The sequence below is a fragment of the Saccostrea cucullata genome, unplaced genomic scaffold, assembly GCF_032062105.1.
Source record: "Saccostrea cucullata isolate Sc308-1 unplaced genomic scaffold, CSIRO_AGI_Scuc_v1 ctg659, whole genome shotgun sequence".
Lineage (NCBI taxonomy): Eukaryota > Metazoa > Mollusca > Bivalvia > Ostreida > Ostreidae > Saccostrea > Saccostrea cuccullata.
The window spans coordinates 33,312-57,250 of NW_026927632.1; the positions used below are offsets into that span (position 1 = coordinate 33,312).

At 31.2% G+C, this 23,939-nt stretch overlaps 1 protein-coding gene across 1 annotated transcript; it reads left to right on the top strand.

Moving 5' to 3' along the window:
- The first annotated feature begins 640 nt into the window (after positions 1 to 640).
- On the top strand, positions 641 to 18,598 carry LOC134275046 (interferon-induced protein 44-like). Its single transcript, XM_062757286.1, has 11 exons — positions 641 to 710; positions 2,953 to 2,979; positions 3,107 to 3,124; positions 9,546 to 9,575; positions 9,659 to 9,739; positions 10,079 to 10,102; positions 11,096 to 11,157; positions 15,406 to 15,606; positions 15,824 to 15,967; positions 16,421 to 16,598; positions 18,284 to 18,598. Exons 1-11 carry the CDS (start codon positions 641 to 643, stop codon positions 18,577 to 18,579), a joined length of 1,131 nt encoding a protein of 376 aa, XP_062613270.1. The 3' UTR covers positions 18,580 to 18,598.
- Positions 18,599 to 23,939: the final 5,341 nt, after the last annotated feature.

The window sequence follows — 23,939 nt, forward strand, 5'->3', positions numbered from 1 at the left end:
CACGGACTTCAAAACATCAGAGGTGGGATAAGGTGCCATGGAGGAGTGAGGATTCCCTTCTGACTGGTCTCACCCGCCGTGTGCTCTTTGTCATGATCGGGAAATAACAGAAAAATCCGTTGTCAATTCAGTGTATAAATAATGGACTAACTATTAGTAGGAAAAACATCAGTCAGATTTTGACTCAATGATGAATTGTATTTATCCATAATTGACAATGTTCGAATCCCAACATTCCAAAATAGCATACTTCCATGTATATTCAATTAGTATGCATTTCCTCCGTTCATGTAAATAACCATTCTTAACCTCATGAGCCCTCCATCTTATACATTCATACATGACACAGAAACAATAAGTTATGTTGCACTCTGCCACCACTGTGACTTTAATAATAACCCAAATTTTAGTTACATAAAATGATAAAATGATGTAAATCTCATTCAATGGTTATGTAATCATAACCTAATTAAAATTTGATATACAATTATGAATATTTGATTATTTACCCCAATAAAATTTCAATGAATATTAATTAATAATTCCCATTAATTTTCCCATTAATGATGTAAATGATTAAACATAATTTTAAAGCAACCTATACCTTGTGGTCTGAAACCGCAATACAGAAACAAATAAGATGTGGATTTATTCATTAAAAAAGGAAGGTGGAGGGGTGGAGGTGGATAAAATTCGTAGAAAAATTTCCAGTGAGTTAATTGTCCGGTGTCCTGAAAGAAAGTGGCGACCCACGCTATCTCTAAAGAGACGCACCTTCAGTTTCCCGTGAAACGATTCTATTGGTTCTATCTATCAGAGCTCACATAGCTTACCATATAAGAAGATACTATTTAAATTAAGCTGGAGTGTATCGCAAGAGCGATAACTCCAGCATTTGAGAAAGAAATACATTATCAATATACATAAAGTATTTTAAGGAACCTTAAAATTCTTTTGCTGACAAGTTCATTGTATAGACCAAAGAACTTACGAAATGATGACTTTAAACAAGGCTGCTGATATTCTTGTTTCATCAACTTGTTTGTCAATAATTTATCTCGTTTTAGAAATTGTTCATACGTAAAGCATTCTCTTGCGTATCGAATCAACAGAGATATATAAACTCCATATGCAGGTGATGAAGGTATATTGCTGCATAAGTAAGGGGAGTTAACGACAGAAAAGTTAAAGTCATCACGTTTATCATAGACCTTGGTTGTTAGATTACCATTAATGTCTTTTTCAAGTAAAATATCCAAGCATTAAACAGATGTATCTAATAGCAAAACATAAAATTCTAACAATAAAATTTAACATTGAAATGTTTAATAAACAACAAATACTCGTGAAATCAAGAAGTGAATTTATTTTAAACATGATAAACAACTGTTATTTACACACTTAATTGTTTCTTTAAATATTTTAAATACTTTTATGCAAATAAATATTTTACTCTATTGTGACTTGGCATATGAATATCTGAAGATAGAATCTAATGATTCTCTACTTGTTAACTCTATTTAGATTATGAAATGTATAAAGATCATCTTTTTGGTAACATCAATATATTCTTGGGCTCTATACTAGTAATTTGGCGTTTTGCAGATAAACTCAGGAGAAATTTTTCTATGAAAAATTCTCCTGAGTTTGAACGGTTGTCAGTCTTTTTTTTTCTTTTCAATGGTAAAATAAATCTTAAAACATTGCTGTGATGTCAAGCCTTTGTTCTTGCAGTCTAAAAATTTACCTGTAGCCGTCCGATAATAATGATTACCAGTCTGATAATATATTATCGGACGGCAATGATAATAAAATCGGATGGTATTTAAAAAACAAAAAGAAGAGTGAAATTAAGATTAAATAAGTCCAGAAACCCCCAATAAAAATGATAGGAAAAAAATTCAGGAAAACCAAATGCAAGGAAATTAAGTTAATCACACTACAAAATACCAAATACATGAAAAAAAAATCCGGGTTTAAACCTTCCACAACATTAATTTTCACTCTTTAAAAGAGTTTTTGATTCAGCACTTTGAATAACGAATTTAAATCCATTTCTGAAAACAAAGATTCTGCAATCTCCTTTTAGGATTGTTCCCCGATGGCCACACTTTCAAAAACCTGAGAATTTCCATTATCTAAGCTAAAAATTCAGCAAGGGTAAAAATCTGCATTTTACTTGCCATGGTGATGGTTAAAATATCACCCAAAATTATGTCAGTATCAATGTCAATTTATGCACATCATAAATAAAAATGTTCCCCCCCCAATCTTTCACCACCCCTGTCCTGCTAAATGAAACGACTGCAATTGAATGAATGAAATTAATGAAACAAGAGTTCACTCACTTTTTTACCGTTCAATCATTTCTTTTATCTATTTATCAGACGGGTAGAAAACAATGGATTCCTAAACTCCCATTGTGTTATTATCGGACTTCTCCAGCTAACTTTTGGACATTTAAATGGCAATGTTTTAAGTAAGATATATGCCTCATACTATTCTATATGTAAAATTATCAGACAGTTTTCGGCCCTAACGGGCCTCAAACAGTCTGATAATTTTACATATAGAACAGTATTCGGCATATATCCATTACTTATCTTTAGAGACAAAACTTGAATATTTGTCAGTGATTGATGTATGTTTTATTACTCAAGGTCGAATTTAAGAACTCTTGTAATGCAACACACCAGTTACTTTTACATCATATTCTTATGAATAGCATCTGAAATATTTCCATATAAAACTTCTTTTTGTTTGGAATTAAATAAAAAGGATGTTCTCGAGAATGAGCTTTCCGGTATTTGAGTAAGCTTTATTACATTTCTTTTTAGTAAATCTAAGTACTTCATATATGTCATTCATTAAAATATCGTAACTTTATATCTTTAAAATCTTTTACAGATAACAATGTTATGTATTCTTATTGTATATTAATTTTTTTAATAGAATTAAAGCGCCAACAAATGGAAGAAGGTAATACTGGTTTATTTACTGAATATTATCTGTTTACAATTTCTTTTTGTATATATTGACTTTTAAGAAGAGTGCTTGACAGCTGAAGTTTGATGCTGCAATTATCCATAATTTTTTTATTATACAGATCGTCGGAAACAGACAGGTAAATTTTCACTAGTCTTCTTTTAATTTTGTAATTTTTAATACAGAATTTATCTATTTTCTGTTTATCTCTGTTTATTGAATTAGTATCACAGAAAATCTCTGCCAAGACCAAAAAAATAAATAGAGAATTTCTCAGGCACCGCCGCATCAGGTCAAAAACTGCCGTATTAATAATTTTATGGACATTTTGAAAAGGGAAATAACTCTTTAATAATTTCATTTTTCCAATTCAAAAACATTTGAACATTGTTCTTAGAAATTTTAGGAAATTGAATTCACCTATTGATATGCAACTGCACCTTTTTCACACCATGGTTGTTCTTATTTTGATCTATGGTGCAGAAGTATAAGGTTTTGAAAACTATAGCATTTTAGAATCCTTTCATATGAAAAAAAAACTTTAGTATACAAGTAAAGTCTAGAACTGTTTGTTTCTTTCACATTGTACTCAGTTTTTACAAGTTAATATAAGCTCAAATTGTTTTTACCATTTAAAATGGCACATGGAAATTAATATAGAAATTAATAGTTTACATGAACGTAATTTGGATCGAATGTTGAATGCTTAGCATGTTGATATAGACAATATGTGATATGTGGCTTATCAAATGTATGGTACGAACAAGGTGTCAGTATGAATTATAAATGGATAACTGCTAGTAAAAACAAATATTACAAGATAACTAAATTTAATCAAAAGTGGTCTAGTGACGTAAATAATTCTTCAAAAGGACAGATTTACAAAATATTTAAACAAAATTTTGGATTTGAAAATAATATCGGTAAGATATCTCCTAAATTAAGGACAGATGATACAAACAAACTTTGTCGAAGAATTTGAAAATAACAACTTGGGTCATGTTTAAATGAATAAAATGAATAACTTTCACTGCGCGGTTTTTAATTTTTCATTCAAATTTGGACAATAGTGGAATTTAAAATGAAAATAATTTGTATAGATTAATAAAGATGGTTTCAGAAGGTCAGACTTTTGAACATCACAGAAGGTTTACAGCTTTTTTTGATATTCTAGAAATTTATTTTTTGCATCATTTGCAATGAAATTAGGCCATAAAATATATACCAATCCAGGCATCCATTTTTTGTTTGTATCATCTGTTATGGGCAGCGGAAAGGGCAAAAATTACCATAATGAGAAAACAAACAATTATTTTAATTTCAATGACCATAAAAACTTAACAAATGATATACAATGCATAATCAACAGACTTTTTCGCAGAACAAATATACATTAAAGCAAAACCAACGACCACGTACGTAACAAACATATATGAATGCAAAACCAACGATCATCTTTGCAGAACAAACGTACATAAAGACACGACAAACGAAAAAAAACTTAACAAACGTGCACTCTGTAAATCTAGTCCTCCCGACACCCGGCTCCCAAAGGTTCCGGATTTTTTTTTTTTTTTTTTTTTTTTTTTTGTCGGTGCACAGAAAATCTTCACACTTCTCAGCACATTTTCTTTTTAAATGAATTCAGTGATATGTAAAAACTTAAACGAATTTGCGTATTCACTACTGAATCAGCAGTATCACCTGCCAAAAAGCGGTAAATGTAGTACTCCGTTATAAATATGAAAACAAAAAAGGTACATCGATGCAGAGAGACGTAAGGTGTCGTAGATATTAAAGGTGCATGGACACAGATTTGAAGTTAATATTTTCTGTATAATATTACTTATATCTTTTAATAGCATTTCACACAGAAATATATTAAAAATCTTATTTCAACTTAAAATTATTAAAACTTCAATTTTTTAGACAGGTTTGATTGACACATCCTTGCATACTCTTACAAATTTTAATTTTATTCTTAACACTTAGGAAAAGTGGCAATCTTGTTTCAATAACTTTAAGATGAAATTAAATTAACTTCAAATCTGTGTCCATGTATGTTTAAGATATTAAAAATATTGATATTTAGAAGATATTCCTTTTCAAAAAGATGGAATTAGTATTTCAGTAGAAATCGGTGGTGTTAGTAAAAAAAAAAATGAACATTTGAATTCTATAAAAATTCATAACATCAAAATGATTTGATTTTCAAAATAGATTTTTATCAAAATTTTCATAAAAATAACTAAAACTTACATTGTACTTATGGTAGAACCACGCAAAGGGAAAGTATTGCATTGTTATGCATTGACGTAGCATCGTTTTTGAAAGGAGGGGGCAACCAGCTGAAAAAAGATTTTAAAAACTTGACAATCAAAAACAAAAAGGAAACTAAAATGAAATAGCCTAAACTCGAAAATCCTATTTCGTGTGTGTGAGTGAGGGTGTGTGTGTGTGTGTGTGTTGGGTGGGGGGGGGGGGGGGGGGTTAGGTTCAATTCCTTTCAGTACCAATTTTTTCCTAATATACATGTGCTACATAACCCTCTTTTTTGACCTTACTCTTAAATTTGGGAAATGTTGCTGCGTACCTGTCATATGATATGTCACTGTAATTAAAAACTTATCATAATAGATTCTTGTAATATTTAAAGAATTGGGGAAAACCAGTTTATGTAACAACAACGAAAAAAAATGACGAAACGGCCTTCAGGAGAATGAGATTTTTTTTTCATTTTATGTAAATTCTTTTCTTTCATTTGAAATTTTTAAGATAAATTAACCCCAAAAAAAAGGAAAAAATTAAAGGGGGATCCGAGGTAGAACCACGTCCATGTTGTAGAGCCTGGGAACATAAACATGATGTGGCAAAGAGTTCTATACAAAAAAAAAGTGGAGGGAATGTTTGTGCATACAAATTATCTGACATGTAAATGAGGGTTTTCATTTATCAAAAAGAAAATTACCTCAGTTTGTTGTTTTTAATCGCGATTCTACGAAAACAACGGTATCCTTTTTTCAGTGTTTTTCGCATTTATAGCTGAGTACTACCGCTTTTTGGCAGATGATACTGCTGATTCAGTAAAAAATACGAATTTGTTTAAGTTTTTATACATTAATGAATTTTTTGAACCCAGAAATGTGCCTGAGAAGTTTGAAGAGTTTCTGTGCACCGACAAAAAAGAAATCGCCAAAAGAAAAAAAAAAGACAAAAAAAGAAAAGAAAATCCCGGACCGTCGGGAGCCGGCTGTCGGGAAGACTAGATTTACAGCGTGCACGTTTGTTAAGTTTTTTTCGTTTGTCGTGTTTTTATGTACGTTTGTTCTGCAAAGATGATCGTTGGTTTTGCATTCATATATGTTTGTTACGTACGTGGTCGTTGGTTTTGCTTTAATGTATATTTGTTCTGCGAAAAAGTCTGTTGATTATGCACTGTATATCATTTGTTAAGTTTATGGTCATTGAAATTAAAATAATTGTTTGTTTTCTCATTATGGTAATTTTTGCCCTTTCCGCTGCCCATAATCTGTCCTTAAGAAAAACATTAATGAAATTTCGTACCACAAATCACCATTTACTAATAGAGACTGGAAGATAGTATGGTATATCACTGTTTGACAAGATCTGAACACTTTGTAAAAACACTCAAAGGTTGCATATGAATTCCATTATCTTAGAATGTAAAACTTTAGCTAATATAAGAAAGAATTACATGCGCAATAACATACTATATTATTCTCGCCGACCGAATGTTATTATTATTCATGATAATAATGTCAACCTCAAACGAAAGCATGTTGAGAAAAAACATCGTATGTTTATCAAAAAAAATTATGATGATGTCTGTTCTCCTTCATATATTTTCCCCACTCTTTTCCCACTTTATATTTTGTCTTGTTCTCTTTATTGTATATGTACCTTTGACCAGACTGTAGACTTTGACCATCTAAATGTTCTGGGTTTTTTTTAATTTCAGAGCTTGAACAAAGACTCAGAGGTATATATTTATATCAAAGATGTGTAAGAATATGTTTGTGTGAATTTTTAATTTTATTTCAAAAGGAAATGGAAATACATGTATAAGTATAAGGAAACACTGTCTAGTTATTAGAGTATACCAGTAGGATAATTTATGCATAACGGACTTCCCGTTATGAAAATTAGCCCACGCTTTCAACTATCGTTGATGCCCTGGCATTCCCTAATAACTAACTAACTGACTAGATAGTGATTCCTTAAATATTCAGAAACCAAATAAAGGCCATCTTTAAATAAATTGTTTGGTTGCCTTCTCGACTGACTAAAAATGGCCTGACTCAAAACTTTTATTTCATTCCAGGGCACAAAATTATTTTTCTTTTTATTCCTCTTATCCCGCTAACAAATATGTTAACATTTTCTGTAAGAAATATTTTCCCTGCGACCCAGTAATTTTACCCTGAGTGGGAAGAGAGCAAGTAAACATTATCTCTTAAGATGGCCTAAGTGTACTTTTTATTTTCTATGCATACATTACAATATGTAATTTAAAAACTGATTAAAAATTATAAAGAAACAAGATTTATGGAAACTATTTCATGTGATGAAGGATATTTATTTTTAAAAACTTTAAAAATCTACAAATTTTGTAGATATTGTCAGCCTACAGATATTGTTGCTTATAAAATGTTTTGGTAGTTTTGTGAATGCAGTTTGTGTGAATACTGATTTGTGTCGTATATATATGCTATTTCATACCAACGACATTATATACTTACCCTAACTGCACATATTGTCTTTCATTAGTGTAAATTTACGTTTGCCTGTGTCTTTTCTTAATATGCATTACGATTACAATTTGATTTTATAAACATGCATCTGTTTATGTGATCAGACTTTCGTGCGAGTGGCAAGCAAACTGCACAAGACTTTTGAATTTCTAGACTGGAATTCATATGACGTCGTACATGTTTTTCACAGTGCATTCCCATAACGAAGTCTAAATAATCCATTTTTCTTAGTAACACAAATAAAATGTAAATTTTAAAACTAATATATTGTTTTTACAGTTTCAATTCATACCGGTAATTTCGTTACAAAGTTTTACCTGTGAATTGAACAAAGAGTATACCTGTATGTATATGCAAGTTAGATAATTAGAATTTACAAAAGCCAGAGGAAAATCAAGCTAGAGACGCTGGTAATGGATCCGTCTTTGGTTCTTGCGAAGATTTTGTAAGATTTTTTTTTCTTTCTTCAGTCCTATGGAGGACTGCAATTTTAGACTTATACTCGGTACTCAGGTCTTTGATAGTAATTTAAAAGGATTTCTTTCATGTCAGCACGTACAAAATTGAATGTACACTATAAAATGAAGCATTCACATAAGTATCACCTTTTTCTGACTCAGTAGTTCTTGAGTAGATATTGAAAGAATTTTTTATAACACGTTGATCTCCTATTATATCTCTAGCCTTCGCAATGGGCATATGATCTGATTTAAACTGAATCCACACTTTATAATGAAGCTTTCAAATAAGTTTCAACCTTTTTCTGACGCAAAGGTTCTTGAAAAGATTTTTAATAGTTGCTGCTAAATTTTCACTTATTCCGATATATGTCCCTTGAAAGAGGGAATCATCTTTCATTTGATGAAATTTGAATGTGCTTTATCCACGGATGCTTTGCGACAAGTTTGGTTGAAATTGGCTTTTCATTTATGAAGAAGCTGAAAATGTGAAAAATTTACCGAAGGACGGACAGAGGGACGACAGAAAAAAAAATGTGATCAGAAAAAATCATTTGAGCATTCCGCTCAAGTGAGCTAAAATGTCGATTCCAACACTCATCATATCGGCACATGTATAAGATCCAGAATAACTCAAAAAATGATTTCTAGATAATCTTTACTGCTGAATCAATAATCACTATTAAACACAACTATTGAACAAAAAATCAATTTCAAAATACAATATTTAATTCGTGGGAAAAGAATTCTATTAGGCTTAATAATCAGATAACTCAATAATTATTATCAGTGTATCTTGACATGTCATAGTGATGTACACCCTTTCTGAAAAAAATATTCTGATCAAAAATGTTTTCTCCCTACAATCTCGCGAGATATACAAAGTTATAAATAAGAGACAATTTTTTTTCTTCTTCCATGGTGAAGGGAGAATTATAACTTGGTTCACATGAAATTCCCTAAACTAATATTAAGTTATCACTGTGTTTTTCAAATCCCTGTCAAAGAGATGGGGACAAAGACAAAGTTTGAATATCAAAATTAAAATGTAAAGTTTTAGAACTATAACTTTCATTCTAAAAATGTTTAAATGCAATGCACTTGTTTAGATTAGTGTGGGGATAGTTTTGAACAAAATAAAACATATTTTTCGCTCTCTGTCCATAGAGTTTGTTTTTTGGGGAGGGGATCGATCATGGTTTGTTATATTTTCTTTTTTGATACAATTTAAATGCAATAACATTTATGATTATTTATAATAATTTCATATCTAATTTATTTTTAGTAATCCGGTTTCCATTATTAAGCTATTTTATCTAATATTTAACAGAATCCAAGGCCAAAGAGGAGGAGATCAGAGGTAATGATTTAATATCTATAAATGTAAAAATCACATTTTTAAAATCTGCTTTTTTTTTGCCTTTCATAAATTTAATTATCTAGATATTGGATTAAACGGATTTTGCAACCTTCACATTGTAGAGGCGAGAGAAAGACAAGAGAGAGAACAAAGAGAAAAAGAACGTAAGTTTTGTTTGATACAGTAGGATCTCGTTTATCCGGACGCTTAAGTTCCCAGTCAATCATCCGGATAAGTGAAGCGTCCTGATACCTGAAATCTACTGATTTCTTCTATTAGCACTTGTCTCACTATGCAGCACCGGTCTAAGTGTCTGTTTAATAAACAATTGCCCAATGCAAAAAGTTAATTTGCTCTGACTATATCTTTTGTACCACCATTCATTTGAACGGTTTCAACTTAAAAATGTCCTACTTTTGAAGACCAGGTTGTAATAATTGCATGATTACAAAGTCCTATCTAAAAATCAAATATATAATGTATACAATGTTCTTTTTATGCAGAGAAGCTAGCCAGGGAGTTAGAAGGTAAGGACTTTCAATTACATTTGATTAGTGTTAATATACTATATATAATGTATATATTTATAAAAGATGACAATGCAATGCTATAATGAACTGCTAATCAATTATTAAGACCGATAAAAATGTTCAATATATTGAAATACATATCTATGTGAATTGTTTATTGGTTTTATTTTCAAATGAAAGCGTAATTGCTATTTTATTTTGTTTTTAAGATACAATGTATTAATTTATCTTTATTCCATTCCAATTTCAAAATACAAACAACACAATCGAAACTTTTTGAAATTTCAGAACTGAAGCTTCAGCAGCGAAAGGAGGGTAGGCATAGATAATTACAATTTTATTAATTTTTTTTTCTTTTCTTTTTTTGTTTAGCAATTTGCATGGGAATTCATGAATTTAAATGATTTATTTAATAATATTTTGTAGAAGAAGCAGCGAAAAAAAGAAAACATCAAGGTAAAATTGTAACGTAAACAAAAAACTACGTCATGTATGTATTTATTGGAGTAAAAGGATATTGTATATTTAAGCTATAGGTGCAGTAAATAAATGAGCTATATATGACAAATATTGATTAAAAAGATATACACTGTACAGTTGTACCAGTCCCGTTTTTGTAAAAGGTCATTTTTCATTGTTTAAATTTTTTTATATGTGTATCAAAAGATCTCTTTTAGCATTGAAATTCATGAAATTCAATAATTTTTTATCTAAATTTTTTTTGTAGAAGAAGAAGAGAAAAAAAGAAAGTATCTAGGTAAAATTCGTATTGGAAAAAAATACATGTAATATCTTAGATATTTATTCATGTAAGTGATAAAGATACGGGTGCCATATAGTTATATGCTAAATATTTCAATAAATACTAAAGAAGATACACAATAAAACCGGCCCGTGTGGACTCTACAATATTTTACTATATCTAATTATATTTTTGGTTAATTCAAACATATATACAGCTATTCGTTTGATTAAATCCATGGATTTTAGAACCATTAAAGGAACCTTGGAGAAAAATATCTTCAAAATTTGAAGATCCATGGACTCGGGAGGTAATTCTTATTTACATTATAATTTTATAAAAATTGGTTATACATACATTTAATATTTTAATAAACTATAAACTAAATAATATTGTTGTGGAACATTCATTTATTCTTTTGAAAATGTTTAATATAGTCACGTAAGAACTACCAAACTTTTGTAATCATGCAAATTTAAATAATTATCTTTATCTATATTATATATTTCTCTTATTGAACAATTTCATCACAATTAATTGATTGATTGGTTGTGTGTTGTTTTACATCCCGTTCGAGATTGGTTGATTGTATATAGTTTAACGTTCTATCGAAAAGTTTTCACTTATACTAAGCCATCACCATATTCTGATTAAAGGCTTCAAATTTTGACCTTAACTCGGCACTCGGGGCCATTGAACAGTTAGGGATCTTCAAGGGCCCACAGCTTTCACTTCAAAGTGATGAGTGCATGGCGAAGGAACAGAATCTCCTTATTTTTTTTTTTTATCGAATTAGGTCAGTTGCGGTCGAGATTCTAACTCACGACTTTCCGATCACAAAGATTTGTTGATAAGTTAGATCAGTCAGATCTAGCTGCAATAATGTAGCCCTCTCCCTTTTTGGGGGGGGGGGGGGGGGGGACAAGGGCTACAACTCCTTAGGATCTCCGTAATGGTACAATGCGGTAGCGATTCACTCCCGCTCGGATTTCGGCTCAAATTGTCAGTAAACGGCTATTTTATTAATATGTCTTACCTGGACTTCCAAAATGTAGTTATCCCAGACATAAATCGATCCACATATATACAGAACAATCCATATATTCCGTATTTTTCGTGTATGTCAACATCACAACTTAAATTATCCGCCATGTTTACTGACCTTGACAGATTTTATTTTGGAACAGCAAATGAGATTAAGGATCTATAGGGAGCGGATTTCTTTGGAATTATCTTATTTCAAGCCTTAATATCGCTGTTTACGAAAAAATAACATATGATATGATTTTATTTAATGATGTTTAGGGTAACTATTCATCACAATTATTTATAAACATCGATATTTGCTTTATTGAGTTTTTTAAATTTCAAGCGCAAGTCTCAATACGTCACGCGTGAACTGTCATGGCTGTTGAATAAAGCGAAAGGTAAAAACACATATTTATTTTACATGGTTTTCGAGTTTAACGGGCTATGATGTCGATAGTGAATAAAAATTTCGTCTTATTATAAGTAAGTTGAATGTAAAAACAATCTATTCTGCCTGCAGTCGCCCATATTTAAAAAAAATATTTTTGCACTATGACGGAGATGCTGTGGAATTGTAGCCCTCTCCAGAAAATATCAGATAAAAAATCGGAGAGGGCTACATTATTGTAGCTAAGTCAGATCATGATTCACCAATAACATTCCCTTTAAATTATCCCCCCACAAAAATAACTGTACGAGGACTGTTCAATAAATAATGTCCTCGGTGCTCGGAAAGAAGCAAAAGACGCTTTTCAATGATTTAGTCTTAATGATTTACCTTATTATTCTCTTTTAATTAAAACACATGTTAGTAACATTTTTATCGAATTTCTGACTGTTTTTAGAACTCAATTTTGGGTATGACCCTTAGTATACTGGAAAATAGCAGAACCTATATGATTTCCTGGACTTGTTTCTTCCTTCTGTTTTATTTTTTCAAGTTTGGAAAATGAAAGAAGTCAAAAGGTGAAAGATCTGGTGAATATTGTTACTGTGAAAAAACATTAACTTTCTGGTTATTTTAAAAACTCCTTTACTCTTCAGGGCCTGTGGGTTTGCTGAACGCTGTCATGAGGAAATTTAATGTTGTATATTCCTGATTCTGGTTTCTCTCATAAACCTTTCGATTTTTTTTTTGCAAAAATCTGCTTTCTAGACTCCTCCTGAAATTAAACTGCCTCCCTGAATAGAATTTGACCAACAAGACCACTAATATTTTTAAAAATTGCATATAAATTTGTCTTAAAGTTTGTGCTCATGCAATTCCTTTCACTTCTCAGACCTTTCCTGTTTTTTTTTTCAAAGTACATCTTATTGTTAATTGTGTTTCGAGGGTTTTAAGCAATAGATTCAAGTTTTATTATCTGTTTGAAGTTCAAACAAACGTGGATAACTACAATTACTAATATTTTAACATAATTGTTTAGATATTCCTACACGCTGTTGTTTTTACTCATTTTTCAAAACATAGGGTGATCTTAGAGTACTAAGCTTTTTTATTGTCAAACGTTTCTTTAAATCAATGTGAACTCCTCCCGAAATGATATCTATCAAATTTACATCAATCATACATCATCAAAGATTATTTGTTGAAATTTGGCAAAAATACATTAGTTGTTATAATTTTTTGTTGGCAAGGACGGTACCCAGTTTTGATGCCCATTATATAATTTTTTTTATCATTGAATTCCACCTACTCATTTGTCTATAAGACACACATTGGTTGCCGTGAATTTTACATATTTCAGTGAATATTTCTTTGGGAATCCTAACGAGTTTTACAGCAGCTTTAATGAAGCGTTTAATTCCACTCTAGTTTACTGGTTCTTTGCCATTCATTTTCAATGCAGTGTCTCGAATAGCCCTTGTTTTCTAGCTTTTCACAATGAAACTATGTGATGAAAAGTGGTAACATAAACTGTTATAAATTCTTTAAAGATTCAATAATGAGAGAAAGTCAAGCATAATGGAATATGATATCTGTATTGTATATCATACAGTTCAGGGCATTATTTATTGAATAGCTCTCGTACATTAATAATTTGTTAACTGTAGTACTTCGACCAGCCTCAGACGCCATGTGCTCCATATAATGATTGGGAAAAATTGGGGATGTTTATAAAGAAGTCAGTGTGTAAATAATTGCTTTTACAATGAAAACAGAAACGTCAGCCAGTAATTGATTTAATGACATTAATAACACTAACTGAAAAGTTCAGTGTTTTGTCTACAGAACTTCCAAACCGATGACATTAAACGAGAGTCTCGAATCATTTAATATTCTTTTTCCATCAACTTCTTTGGCAATAGCTTGCCTCGTTTTAGAAATTATTCGTAGGTAGGGCATGCCGTTACATGTCTAATCATTTGGAAAACGTAAACTCCATCTGCAAACGATAAAAGTATATTGCTATATAAGCAAAAGAAGTTGACAATTGATATGGTGAAGTTATTGCGTTTTAATTGAAGTTTTAAAACTTTTTTCTAGTAAAATATTTAAATATGAAACAAATGTCTCAGACTCAGTGTTAGGTTCTGTTGGATTTTAACGAACTATTATTTTGCCATTCGTCTATCAAAACTGTGAAGAATAAGCTCATTTTTCTAGAAATATCAAAAAGGGACGTACATGTACGTAAGCTGTAGGGGATAAACTTTTCCAGTGTTTTTATATATACGAGAAATTTGACGTTGTCTAACAACTTAAATATGAACAATATGTCATCAACTAATAAACTAAATATCCAATGCCACATAGGGCGGTTTTATTTTCATTTCATGTATTAAGATTCAAAATGATAATAAACGCGTTAATGTCTCCCCCGCATTTCCAAACAACCGTTTCTATGGCAACTGCCATGAAGTTACTATTAATGATATTTGAAATGTTTTTTTTTTAATTTAAAATATTCATCAAGTGTCTATATTTTCATTTGTAATTTTCAACCAATTCCATTAAAAAATACAAAAATTATGAAGAAATTCCACGAACTTTTAGATCAACCCTCGTACTTGTATTAGATAATCGTAAAAAATAGGGTCTATCCAGAAACAATTATCTGTGCGTTTATTTGTTTGTTGTTTGATGTGCCTCTCGAGAATTTTTTCACTCATATGGAGACTCCGCAACTTGCCGGTGGAGAGCTACATATTTTGACCTATACATGGCACTTGGGGTAATTAAGCAGGTAGAGATTTTTTTTAATGCAACATAGGTATTCGGTTTATACGATCTCATTCACGTCCAACAGTGGTATTCAAACCCGAGATGTAAGAATCAACTCCTTACTCTGCGACTCTACAGACGACTACAATGAGACTTAAAGAAGCTTACAATAAAGGCGCACTTAAAAACAAACAAAGCTCCTTTGGATGATTTTTGAAAATAACAATTTAGGATATCGAACCTAGGATTTGATTTGACTAATCAACCAAAAATTTAGTAAAATAAAAATAATAAACATATCAATAAGAAAATGGAGTGGCAGATTTACACTAATTTTAATTCTAATGCTTTCCTTTTTCCTAGTTTAAAGAGGAACTTCTGCAGAAAATAAATGCCATAAAACCAGCTGGTGGCATAAAATATTTTAATATTTTACTCCTTGGACAAGCAGCTTCTGGAAAATCGTCATTTTTCAATACCTGTTTAACTGCCATAATAAACGAAGACAGACTAGTGACATCAAGCCTGATCTACCAAAGTAGTAGTAGAAGTGTAACCACAGCTGTAATTTTCTTTTATCATTTCTGTGAAAATCTTTATTTTACATTGATTTCATCATACACACCTAACTTTTTCAAGCAATATTTAGCCTACTTATTTATTTGTGCAGTGAGTCTTTACAATTGCTCAATAGTGCTAAACAATGCTTTGAGGTGTATTTGATTGTTTCTGAAAAGAAAAATCTGTTCTAGCTTAATTTCTTTTGCTATATTCATTACAGTTGGAAGCAATTCCAATGAAAACAAAGGAGGGCAAGATTCTCCCGTTGCGGTTATTTGATTGTAGGGGACTGAATGTTGAATACGGAGTTCCCACAGAGGACATTAGAGCAATCGTTGAAGGACGTGTTAAAAGTGGATACAAGGTTGTTTCTAAGTACTAACATACCCCGGACTTTGCGTGCATATAATTATTATTATACTTTCATGTAAATTAGTTGAATCTGATTTGTCGAGAAACATTTGTTAAAAAACACTATTACCCGCTGAATAATGAAGCCACGCCCTTCAGCATAGCAACAGTCAACAGTGTTTGACGATGGGTGATATTCCAAAAAATAGCGACTGCGCAGAATTTATGTGCGCACGGTTCACTTTTATATGTATTTGTATAAAACATTCAATATAATAAATATTGCATGTAGTTGAGTGTAACATTGAAAATTTTCACCCCTCGAAAATCATTGTCAACCTCGGCTGCGCCTCGGTTGACAATGGTTTTCTTGGGGTGAAAATTTTCAACGTTACACTCAATTACATACAATATTTATAATTATACTAGTTTATCGATTTCTCATGTTATATTACATACATTAAAGATTAATCCAGTGGCTCCTATAGACGAAGATGATCCTTATTATAGAAAGGACCCAGAAACAAAAGACCGCATGCACTGTGTTGTGTATGTTGCCAACGCTGAGAATCCTGCTGAACAACTGACGGATCACAAGACTGAGGAACAATTACGATATGTCAGGGAAAATCTAGCCAGACAGCGTAAGATTTCAGTACTTTCCTTAAAACATATAATATATTCTTCTCTTTTGTTAAATTTCTGAACAAGTATTTATTTTTTTTATCTGAAAATAAATTCGTAAATTATGCAAATGATGCAGATATGTAAAACTATGGCCATTCGTTAGATACATTACAACTTTTTTTCAAAATGGCCAAAATCTTAAAACCCCTCTGAGTTTAAGAGTATCTTCAGGCCGCGGTCTTTGATTTATAAAAGCTGCACTCTCTTACACAGGGACACAATATTTAAGAAATATAAATAAAGAAGTTTTTGCTTTCATAATATGTAGAAAACTGGGGAATTATTTACTGAATATGAAAAAGAGACTAAGAACACGTATGTTTAAATATTATTAAATTGTGAAACTTTTTCTTCTGAATAACACACTGTAAGAACAAGATAGCAAAAAAGTGTATAATTGTCATATAAATGATTGATTGAATATTGTTTAACGCCGAGTCGGCAATTTTTCAGCCATGTTTCGGCGGTTGAATTGTCATATTATATTTGAATAAATAAGACACTAAAGGCTGCATGACCATATTATTTTTCATAAACGTCTGTCGTAGATTTTTTTTTAAAAAATGGTCAGATTACAAATTATAACTGCCCTGATTTCTTTGACTATATGTAAGACATTGAACTAGTTGGGAAATATACACGCAAAAGATTTCCCTAACATTTGTTCCTGCTCAAGCACACAGCTGACCCCGGCCGTTGCAACCATTGTTTTCAAGGTCGTTTGAGGTATTGATTGTGACGTCACAATCCAGTTGAACGTACACTGACCCTCCGATGTATATAGCTTCAAATCCAGTGAATATGTGATGTTATGTACTGTTGACGTTTGTTAATGAATGTTTTTAAGTTTTGTGTGAGTTATTGGTGTGTGAATCACACAGACTTGTCACGTAGGCATATTCCATGTAGCGCTAGCAAGTGTGTGTGATTCACACACCTATAATTCACACTAAACTTAAAAACATTCCTTATATTTACATTTTACATGTTTTGAAGCACCAAAAATAAACTCACTATTTGAATTTCTTGCTGCCCTATATCGTTTTCCTTTTACTGACGTCGCCGTAGCCTCATTGTGACGTCACGTTAGCACACGTTTCTCTGTGTATATTTCTACGCGTGTGTATACACGAAAATGGTATTCAAATCAATTTCACTGTTGGCTTACTAGAAAAACACAGCGAATGTAAATTATTAATTAAACAGGGACTCTTTATTGACTATATGATAATACTGCATGCAAAATGGTCTAATAGGCACACAAATTGACTTGATCTAGAATCTGGTCAACTATGAGATCAGTGATCATACTTTCTTTTCATTTGATACATAAACATAAATATATGTCACCATTACTTACATGTTCTTTCTTTTACTTATGATTAATCATTGCTTCAATCATTGCTCGTACTTCGAGATAAAAAAAATTATTTGATATACTGAAAAGGTTCTCGTTGAAGACAAGGATCTCTCAATGTTTTCAAACATTTCGTTAAAATTTTTATTTCATAAATAAAATACAATGTAATAACAAAAGAAAGAAGTTTTTACTACCTCTCTATAAACATTGTTATTTGATAAAATTCTATTACAATTACATAATAAAAATTTTTCATTTTTTGGATTCCATATTTTTTTGCAGATTTGCCACAGATGGTTCTTTTCAATAAGGTTGATAGGCTTCGCATTTCCAACACACATAACTTGCGGGATATCTTTCGAAGTCAGGATGTTAAGGATACATGTACGAAAGCTGCCGAGTACATGCAGATTCCATTAACGCACGTTTTTCCAATGGCAAACTACCACGAGGAAAATCTTCCTACACTGGAGAAGGACATCCTAGCCCTCTTCTATCTCTTGACCATGATGCAAAGGGCTAATGATTTTATACTTCGTCTTACCAAGGATGATGTACCAGATGATTTTTATGATTAACATTTGTGTAATATGTCTGCCTTATAAGTGAACCTATAATTAAGTTCAATAATTGAGCAATTCAGAACAATTACTAGGAAAAGAAAGTTCGCTTGTTTTAAATATTCAAGTTTACTGGTGAATTTTTTTCATATCTTGAAAATTCACTAGCTGCAGATCTGTAGCGTTATGGTTTTATACATTTGTCTTTGACAAGAAATTGTTTTCGCGCACTTTTGGTGAGAATTTCTCGACTTTCCAGCATCAGTCAATCAGCTACCTTTCACTCCCTAATTCTAGACACATTCTGTAGTCAATATGTATACTTTATCCACCTCGCAACCATTTATAGTTGACTCTACAGGCAATAAACTCGCTTGATATGAATTATCAGCAATCTAACAAATAATTATAATCAAGCGAGTTTATCACTTGTAGAGACGACTATAAAGGGTTGGGAGATGGATAAAATACACAGTTAAGTTAAATAATGTGCCTAGAATTAGGGAGTGAAAGGTAGTTGATTGACCGATGCTGGAAAGTGGTAAAATTCTCCTCAAAAGTGCGCAAAAATATTGCGCCGTAAATTGCACCTTTTTTGCACTACGGGATCTGTAGCGTTATGGTCAAAGACAAATATATAAAACCATAACTCTACAGATCTGCAGCTAGGAAATTCACAAAAGTTTTCAGAAATACTTTCTTTTGCACATTTAGTGGTTTTTCTTAAAGCATAGCAATATTAAAGGGGCATAGACACAGTTTAAGCTAAAAAATTTCAAATTTATTTTTCAAATTTTATCAAATTATTAACTAGTCTTAATAATGATCATCAAAAAGTTGAACTTCTGTTGTCAAGATACAAGACAAATTTAAAGCACCAAACCTTTGTTATGTAAGCATGGTCCGTGTCATGTTTTGTTCACATAATGTTAATATACTAATATATGTTCGTACAAAGCAGATACTTTCAATGAAAAAGTTAATTCTAAAGTCAATTAGTCAGTTTCTAGTGATTTGCGGAATTTCATTTTGTTATAAATATGATATTTTCTATATGTAAACATAAATAAGGCTCGTGCCTTGTTTATGTTTACATTAACTTTAAGTTCTCTATCTCGTTTGTTAATAAACAAATGATGTTCAAATTTTGGCTGATCAGTAGATGATGCCATATCTAGGAATTGTAAAAATTGAAATTCATTTTTAAAAAGATTTAGATGAAACTGTGTCCATGCCCCTTTAAAGATTACTTTGTGTTAAAAGCAAATTTAATCCATCCATTGTAATTATGTACAACCTGTTCCTTTGTATTTGCAAATCACAACAAATAACACTTGTGAGGAATCTTATCATTATGCACATTTTGTTTCAACCATTAATTTAAATGTTTTACTGTAATTTGAATTAGATACATGGTGTACAGTATTAAGTACCTTCACAATGGTAATCATTACATGTATTAACTAAAAAATAAGATTCAAATTTGATTTGAAAATCTAAAAGTCATAAGCTATGTTCATTTAATTTTAATATTAATTCATCTATTACTTTCATATTTGTTTTTCTGGGAAACATGAATTTTCTTTGAAACTAATTTTCTTTAGAACATGTGAAGAGAGCTTGGTTGTTGTTTTTTTAATTAATAAATGTGCCTTTGTGTTAAAATAGTGTATACTACACCGTGTCTTTTTGCTCCGATATCGAAGAAACAAAAGTAATCAAGCTCTAAAGTTTATTTAACAAAAACCAATTGGGAGCAGAGAAAACACAGAACACTTAAACATTAGAGATGTAATCAGGTACATTGGAGGAGCAAACATTCCATGTCGGTCGTTAACATAAGCCGTCATCTCCATGTCATGAGTCTAGAACAAAATATTCAGTATGGACGTATTATGTTTACATATTTAGAACAGCTGTAAAATCATTTTGTATTCATATGATATTTTGGATTAGCTGCAAACTTTTATAAATACAGGCTAACTGGCGGTGCAACAGGGCAAATCATTTATATAACATATAATATATATGTACCTGTTACCACATCATTGGTTCTTCTGATCATGATTTGTCCTTCTGATGTTCAGTAAAGCATTTAAGTATAACAGATTTTACTCACTTGTTGTTGATATACAGTAAAGCATCACCCTATAATTACTCACTCATTATAACATTACTCTATAAATGCTCAGTAGAGCATTATAGCACCACTCTATAAATGCTCAGTGCAGCTTTACAACCTAACTCTATAAATGCTCAGTTTAGCATTAAGACATCACTCTATAGATGCTTAGTATAGCATTATGAAATCACTCCATAAATGCTCAGCATTTAGCAATATAACATCACTACATAAATGCTCAGTATAGCATTATGAAATCACTATATGAATGCTCAGTATAGCATTAAAGGAGACATAAAAGAAGTTAATGGTAATCCAACAACCAAACTTTATGATGAACGTGATGACGTAAACTTTTCTATCGTTAACTTCCCTTACATATGCAGCAAGATACCTTCATCACCTGCATAGGTAGTTTGTGTCTTAGTTGATTCGATTCGCAAGCGCATGCTCTACGTAGGAACAATTTCTAAAACGAGGTAAATGATTGACAGTGAAGTTGATGAAACAAAAATATCAGCAGTCTCGTTTAAAGTCATCATTTCTTACGTTCCATGGTCGACAAAATAACCTTAGAAGCAAATACAATTTATCATTGAAACAAATGCTGACTGACGTTTTTCATCCTAATTGTTAGTCCATTATTTATACAATGCATTGACGGAGAACTTTTCCATTATTTCCCATCATGACAAGAAGCACACGGCGAGTGTGACCGGTCGGCAGAGGATGCTCACTCTTCCATGGCACCTGATCCCACCTGATGTTTTGGAGGTCCGTGTTTGCCCTGCTCTTATTTTGTATTTTTTATGGACTTTTGTCTTGAATTCTGTTCGTTATCTCCATTTGTTTCATTTATCCGTTTTGTTCAGCGATAGAGTCTACGAGATAATTGACAATGCACGGGTAAGCAATACAATGGGCCTTACTTTAAAGTAAATTAAGAACTCTCCCAAAATGTATTGACGATATATTTAATTAATTTGAGAAGCAAGATATTGCGCATTCAATACTTAAAAATAAATTGAGAACTCTCAAAACAATTGTATGGCGATAGATTTGATTTATTAAAGAGTTTGCTGGAGGAAATTTATATTCCTGACTTTTTTGTTTGTCGCATATCATACTGTTACGTTATATATTCTTACTGTATTCCAATACATCAAATTAGCATCGATCCTGTGGCGGTAAAAATGTAATGTGTAGGGGCAGCCACAGAAAATCAGCTCATAAAAAATCTTGCATTTATGGTGATGTAAACATAGGTAATAATGAACAAAGGAAATCATAACTCAAATAATAATGAAAAAAGGAAATCACTCAAAGACTGGACACTTTGTTGTTTTCAAGAAACCATAAAAGTAAGCAGGATTTGCAAACATTCCAGAGGACTGGACAGAACAGAGGTAGTGAGTAATTTGAGTTGTCTCTCTTACACCTTGAAGCTATGTAGGAATAACAATTCAGTTCCTAAACTATACAAGATATCAAGAGACAATGCTCTAGGATAAACATGTCTCAGAAGAGTAACTGTCTGGAAAGCATTCGTCTACATAACTAATTTTGAACAGCAATTCAACAATGTATGTATCATAAAAAAATATTGCGAAAAAATAACAAAATAAGCAAAAATTAAACAAAATTTCCAATATGTTTGTGTGTGAATGTATTTATGTATTTTATGTATTATAATATTTTTTATATTAAAAAATGTATTAACGTTTGTCAGATTTTAGAAGATATTAAGGGACGGTTCTCTAGAAAACACAAGAATTCTAGTCAAATATATAAGATATGGAAGGAATCTGCATTCCTTCTCACGTTTACTACAGATAAGCAAAGCGTGTACATTACATTAATTTTTGCAAAATGTAACAGTTAAATATAGTAATTTTTAAACAGTCATATACAGTGTTTTGATATGAATTGGCTTAGTATTTTCAAGATTTACTCATCATTTTCATTTGAAAATTATTGCCATACCAGTTTCACATTGAAATAAAGATTAGGGAAACTGGTACATACATACATCTAAGAAAGATTTTAAGAAAAATCGTCGTTTATCTTTAAATTCAGTGCATTTGAAGAGAAAATGTATTTCATCCTTTAAATTATTTAAATAACATTTTGAACATAATCGCATGTTTTTTGGTATTACCTAGAACTTTTCAACTTCAAACTGTAAATGACGTGAAGATCTAATTCTACTCATTATCTCCTCTACTCAAAATTCTTAATGATATTTTAAAAGATAATAACCAAACTGATGTAACAGAACCAAACTGATCATTGATCTTGTTAAAATTGACATGAGTACGTATTTAACCACCTTTATAACTGCACAAATAGTTATGCCATAATATTTTATGTAAGTTTTCTTCGGAATTTTGTGATTTGCATACTCACTAGCTTTTTTTTTTATTATATAACTATCTCTTCAATTCTATAATCTTTCTTGAATAATGTGCAGCGACCTGTGCCAAGAGGATCAATTATCAGCATCATGGCTTATACCGGGTATGCCCTATGTACAGCACGTAAAAATTATGTGTTTGAGCTAAAATGTAAGGTCAATTAGATAAAATTAAACAGACATATTAATTTTTCTAATGCATAAGTTTCATATTTTCTAACCAAGTGCTTTTTAAATGATCACACCACATATGCACCTTTCATAATATACCTCGCATGAAAAGTGAATGAGTTTCAAATTAAATTCCTTCGGTGACAATTTTTTCTTCATTTGGTACAGTGGTTCTGGAGAAGAAGTTAAAAATATGATCTGTTAAGATATGACACAAAAAAAAAAATAACAGATGAAAGCAAAACAATATGCTCGGAAGAGCAACCTTGAGGCTTTGGATCAGAGATGAGCAAAAACTAGCTGCACATGTAACCAATTACATTACAACTCCAACTCTAAATATGTTGGATCTTTGGCCAGCTCTTCAAGATGTTTGTCTAATTTTATTTTCTTTTAAGTCACCAACTCCTCCAAAGTCGCCATCATTAAATATTCACATTTTGAAGGTTAGATCAAAACAGTTTTATACAAATCACAAAATGAATAGAACTCCCTTTTATGAGCACAGTAATTAAAATCTAATCAAATATGATCTTCCTCTAACATGTCCTTCATTATGAAATTACTCAAACGACAATGAAACAAAGACATATCATAAGGATGTAAATGTCGGTAAAATTGAAAAATACATTTTTATGTCTTCTTACCTTCGCCCAAATATTGTTTGTATTC

Excerpts from the sequence above, each read along its gene's own strand:
- LOC134275046 (XM_062757286.1), top strand. The coding sequence starts at position 641 with ATGTGGATTTATTCATTAAAAAAGGAAGGTGGAGGGGTGGAGGTGGAT. Across the intron at positions 10,103-11,095 it reads GCTAGCCAGGGAGTTAGAAG|AACCATTAAAGGAACCTTGG; the intron begins GTAAGGACTTTC and ends CATGGATTTTAG. Across the intron at positions 11,158-15,405 it reads AAGATCCATGGACTCGGGAG|TTTAAAGAGGAACTTCTGCA; the intron begins GTAATTCTTATT and ends CCTTTTTCCTAG.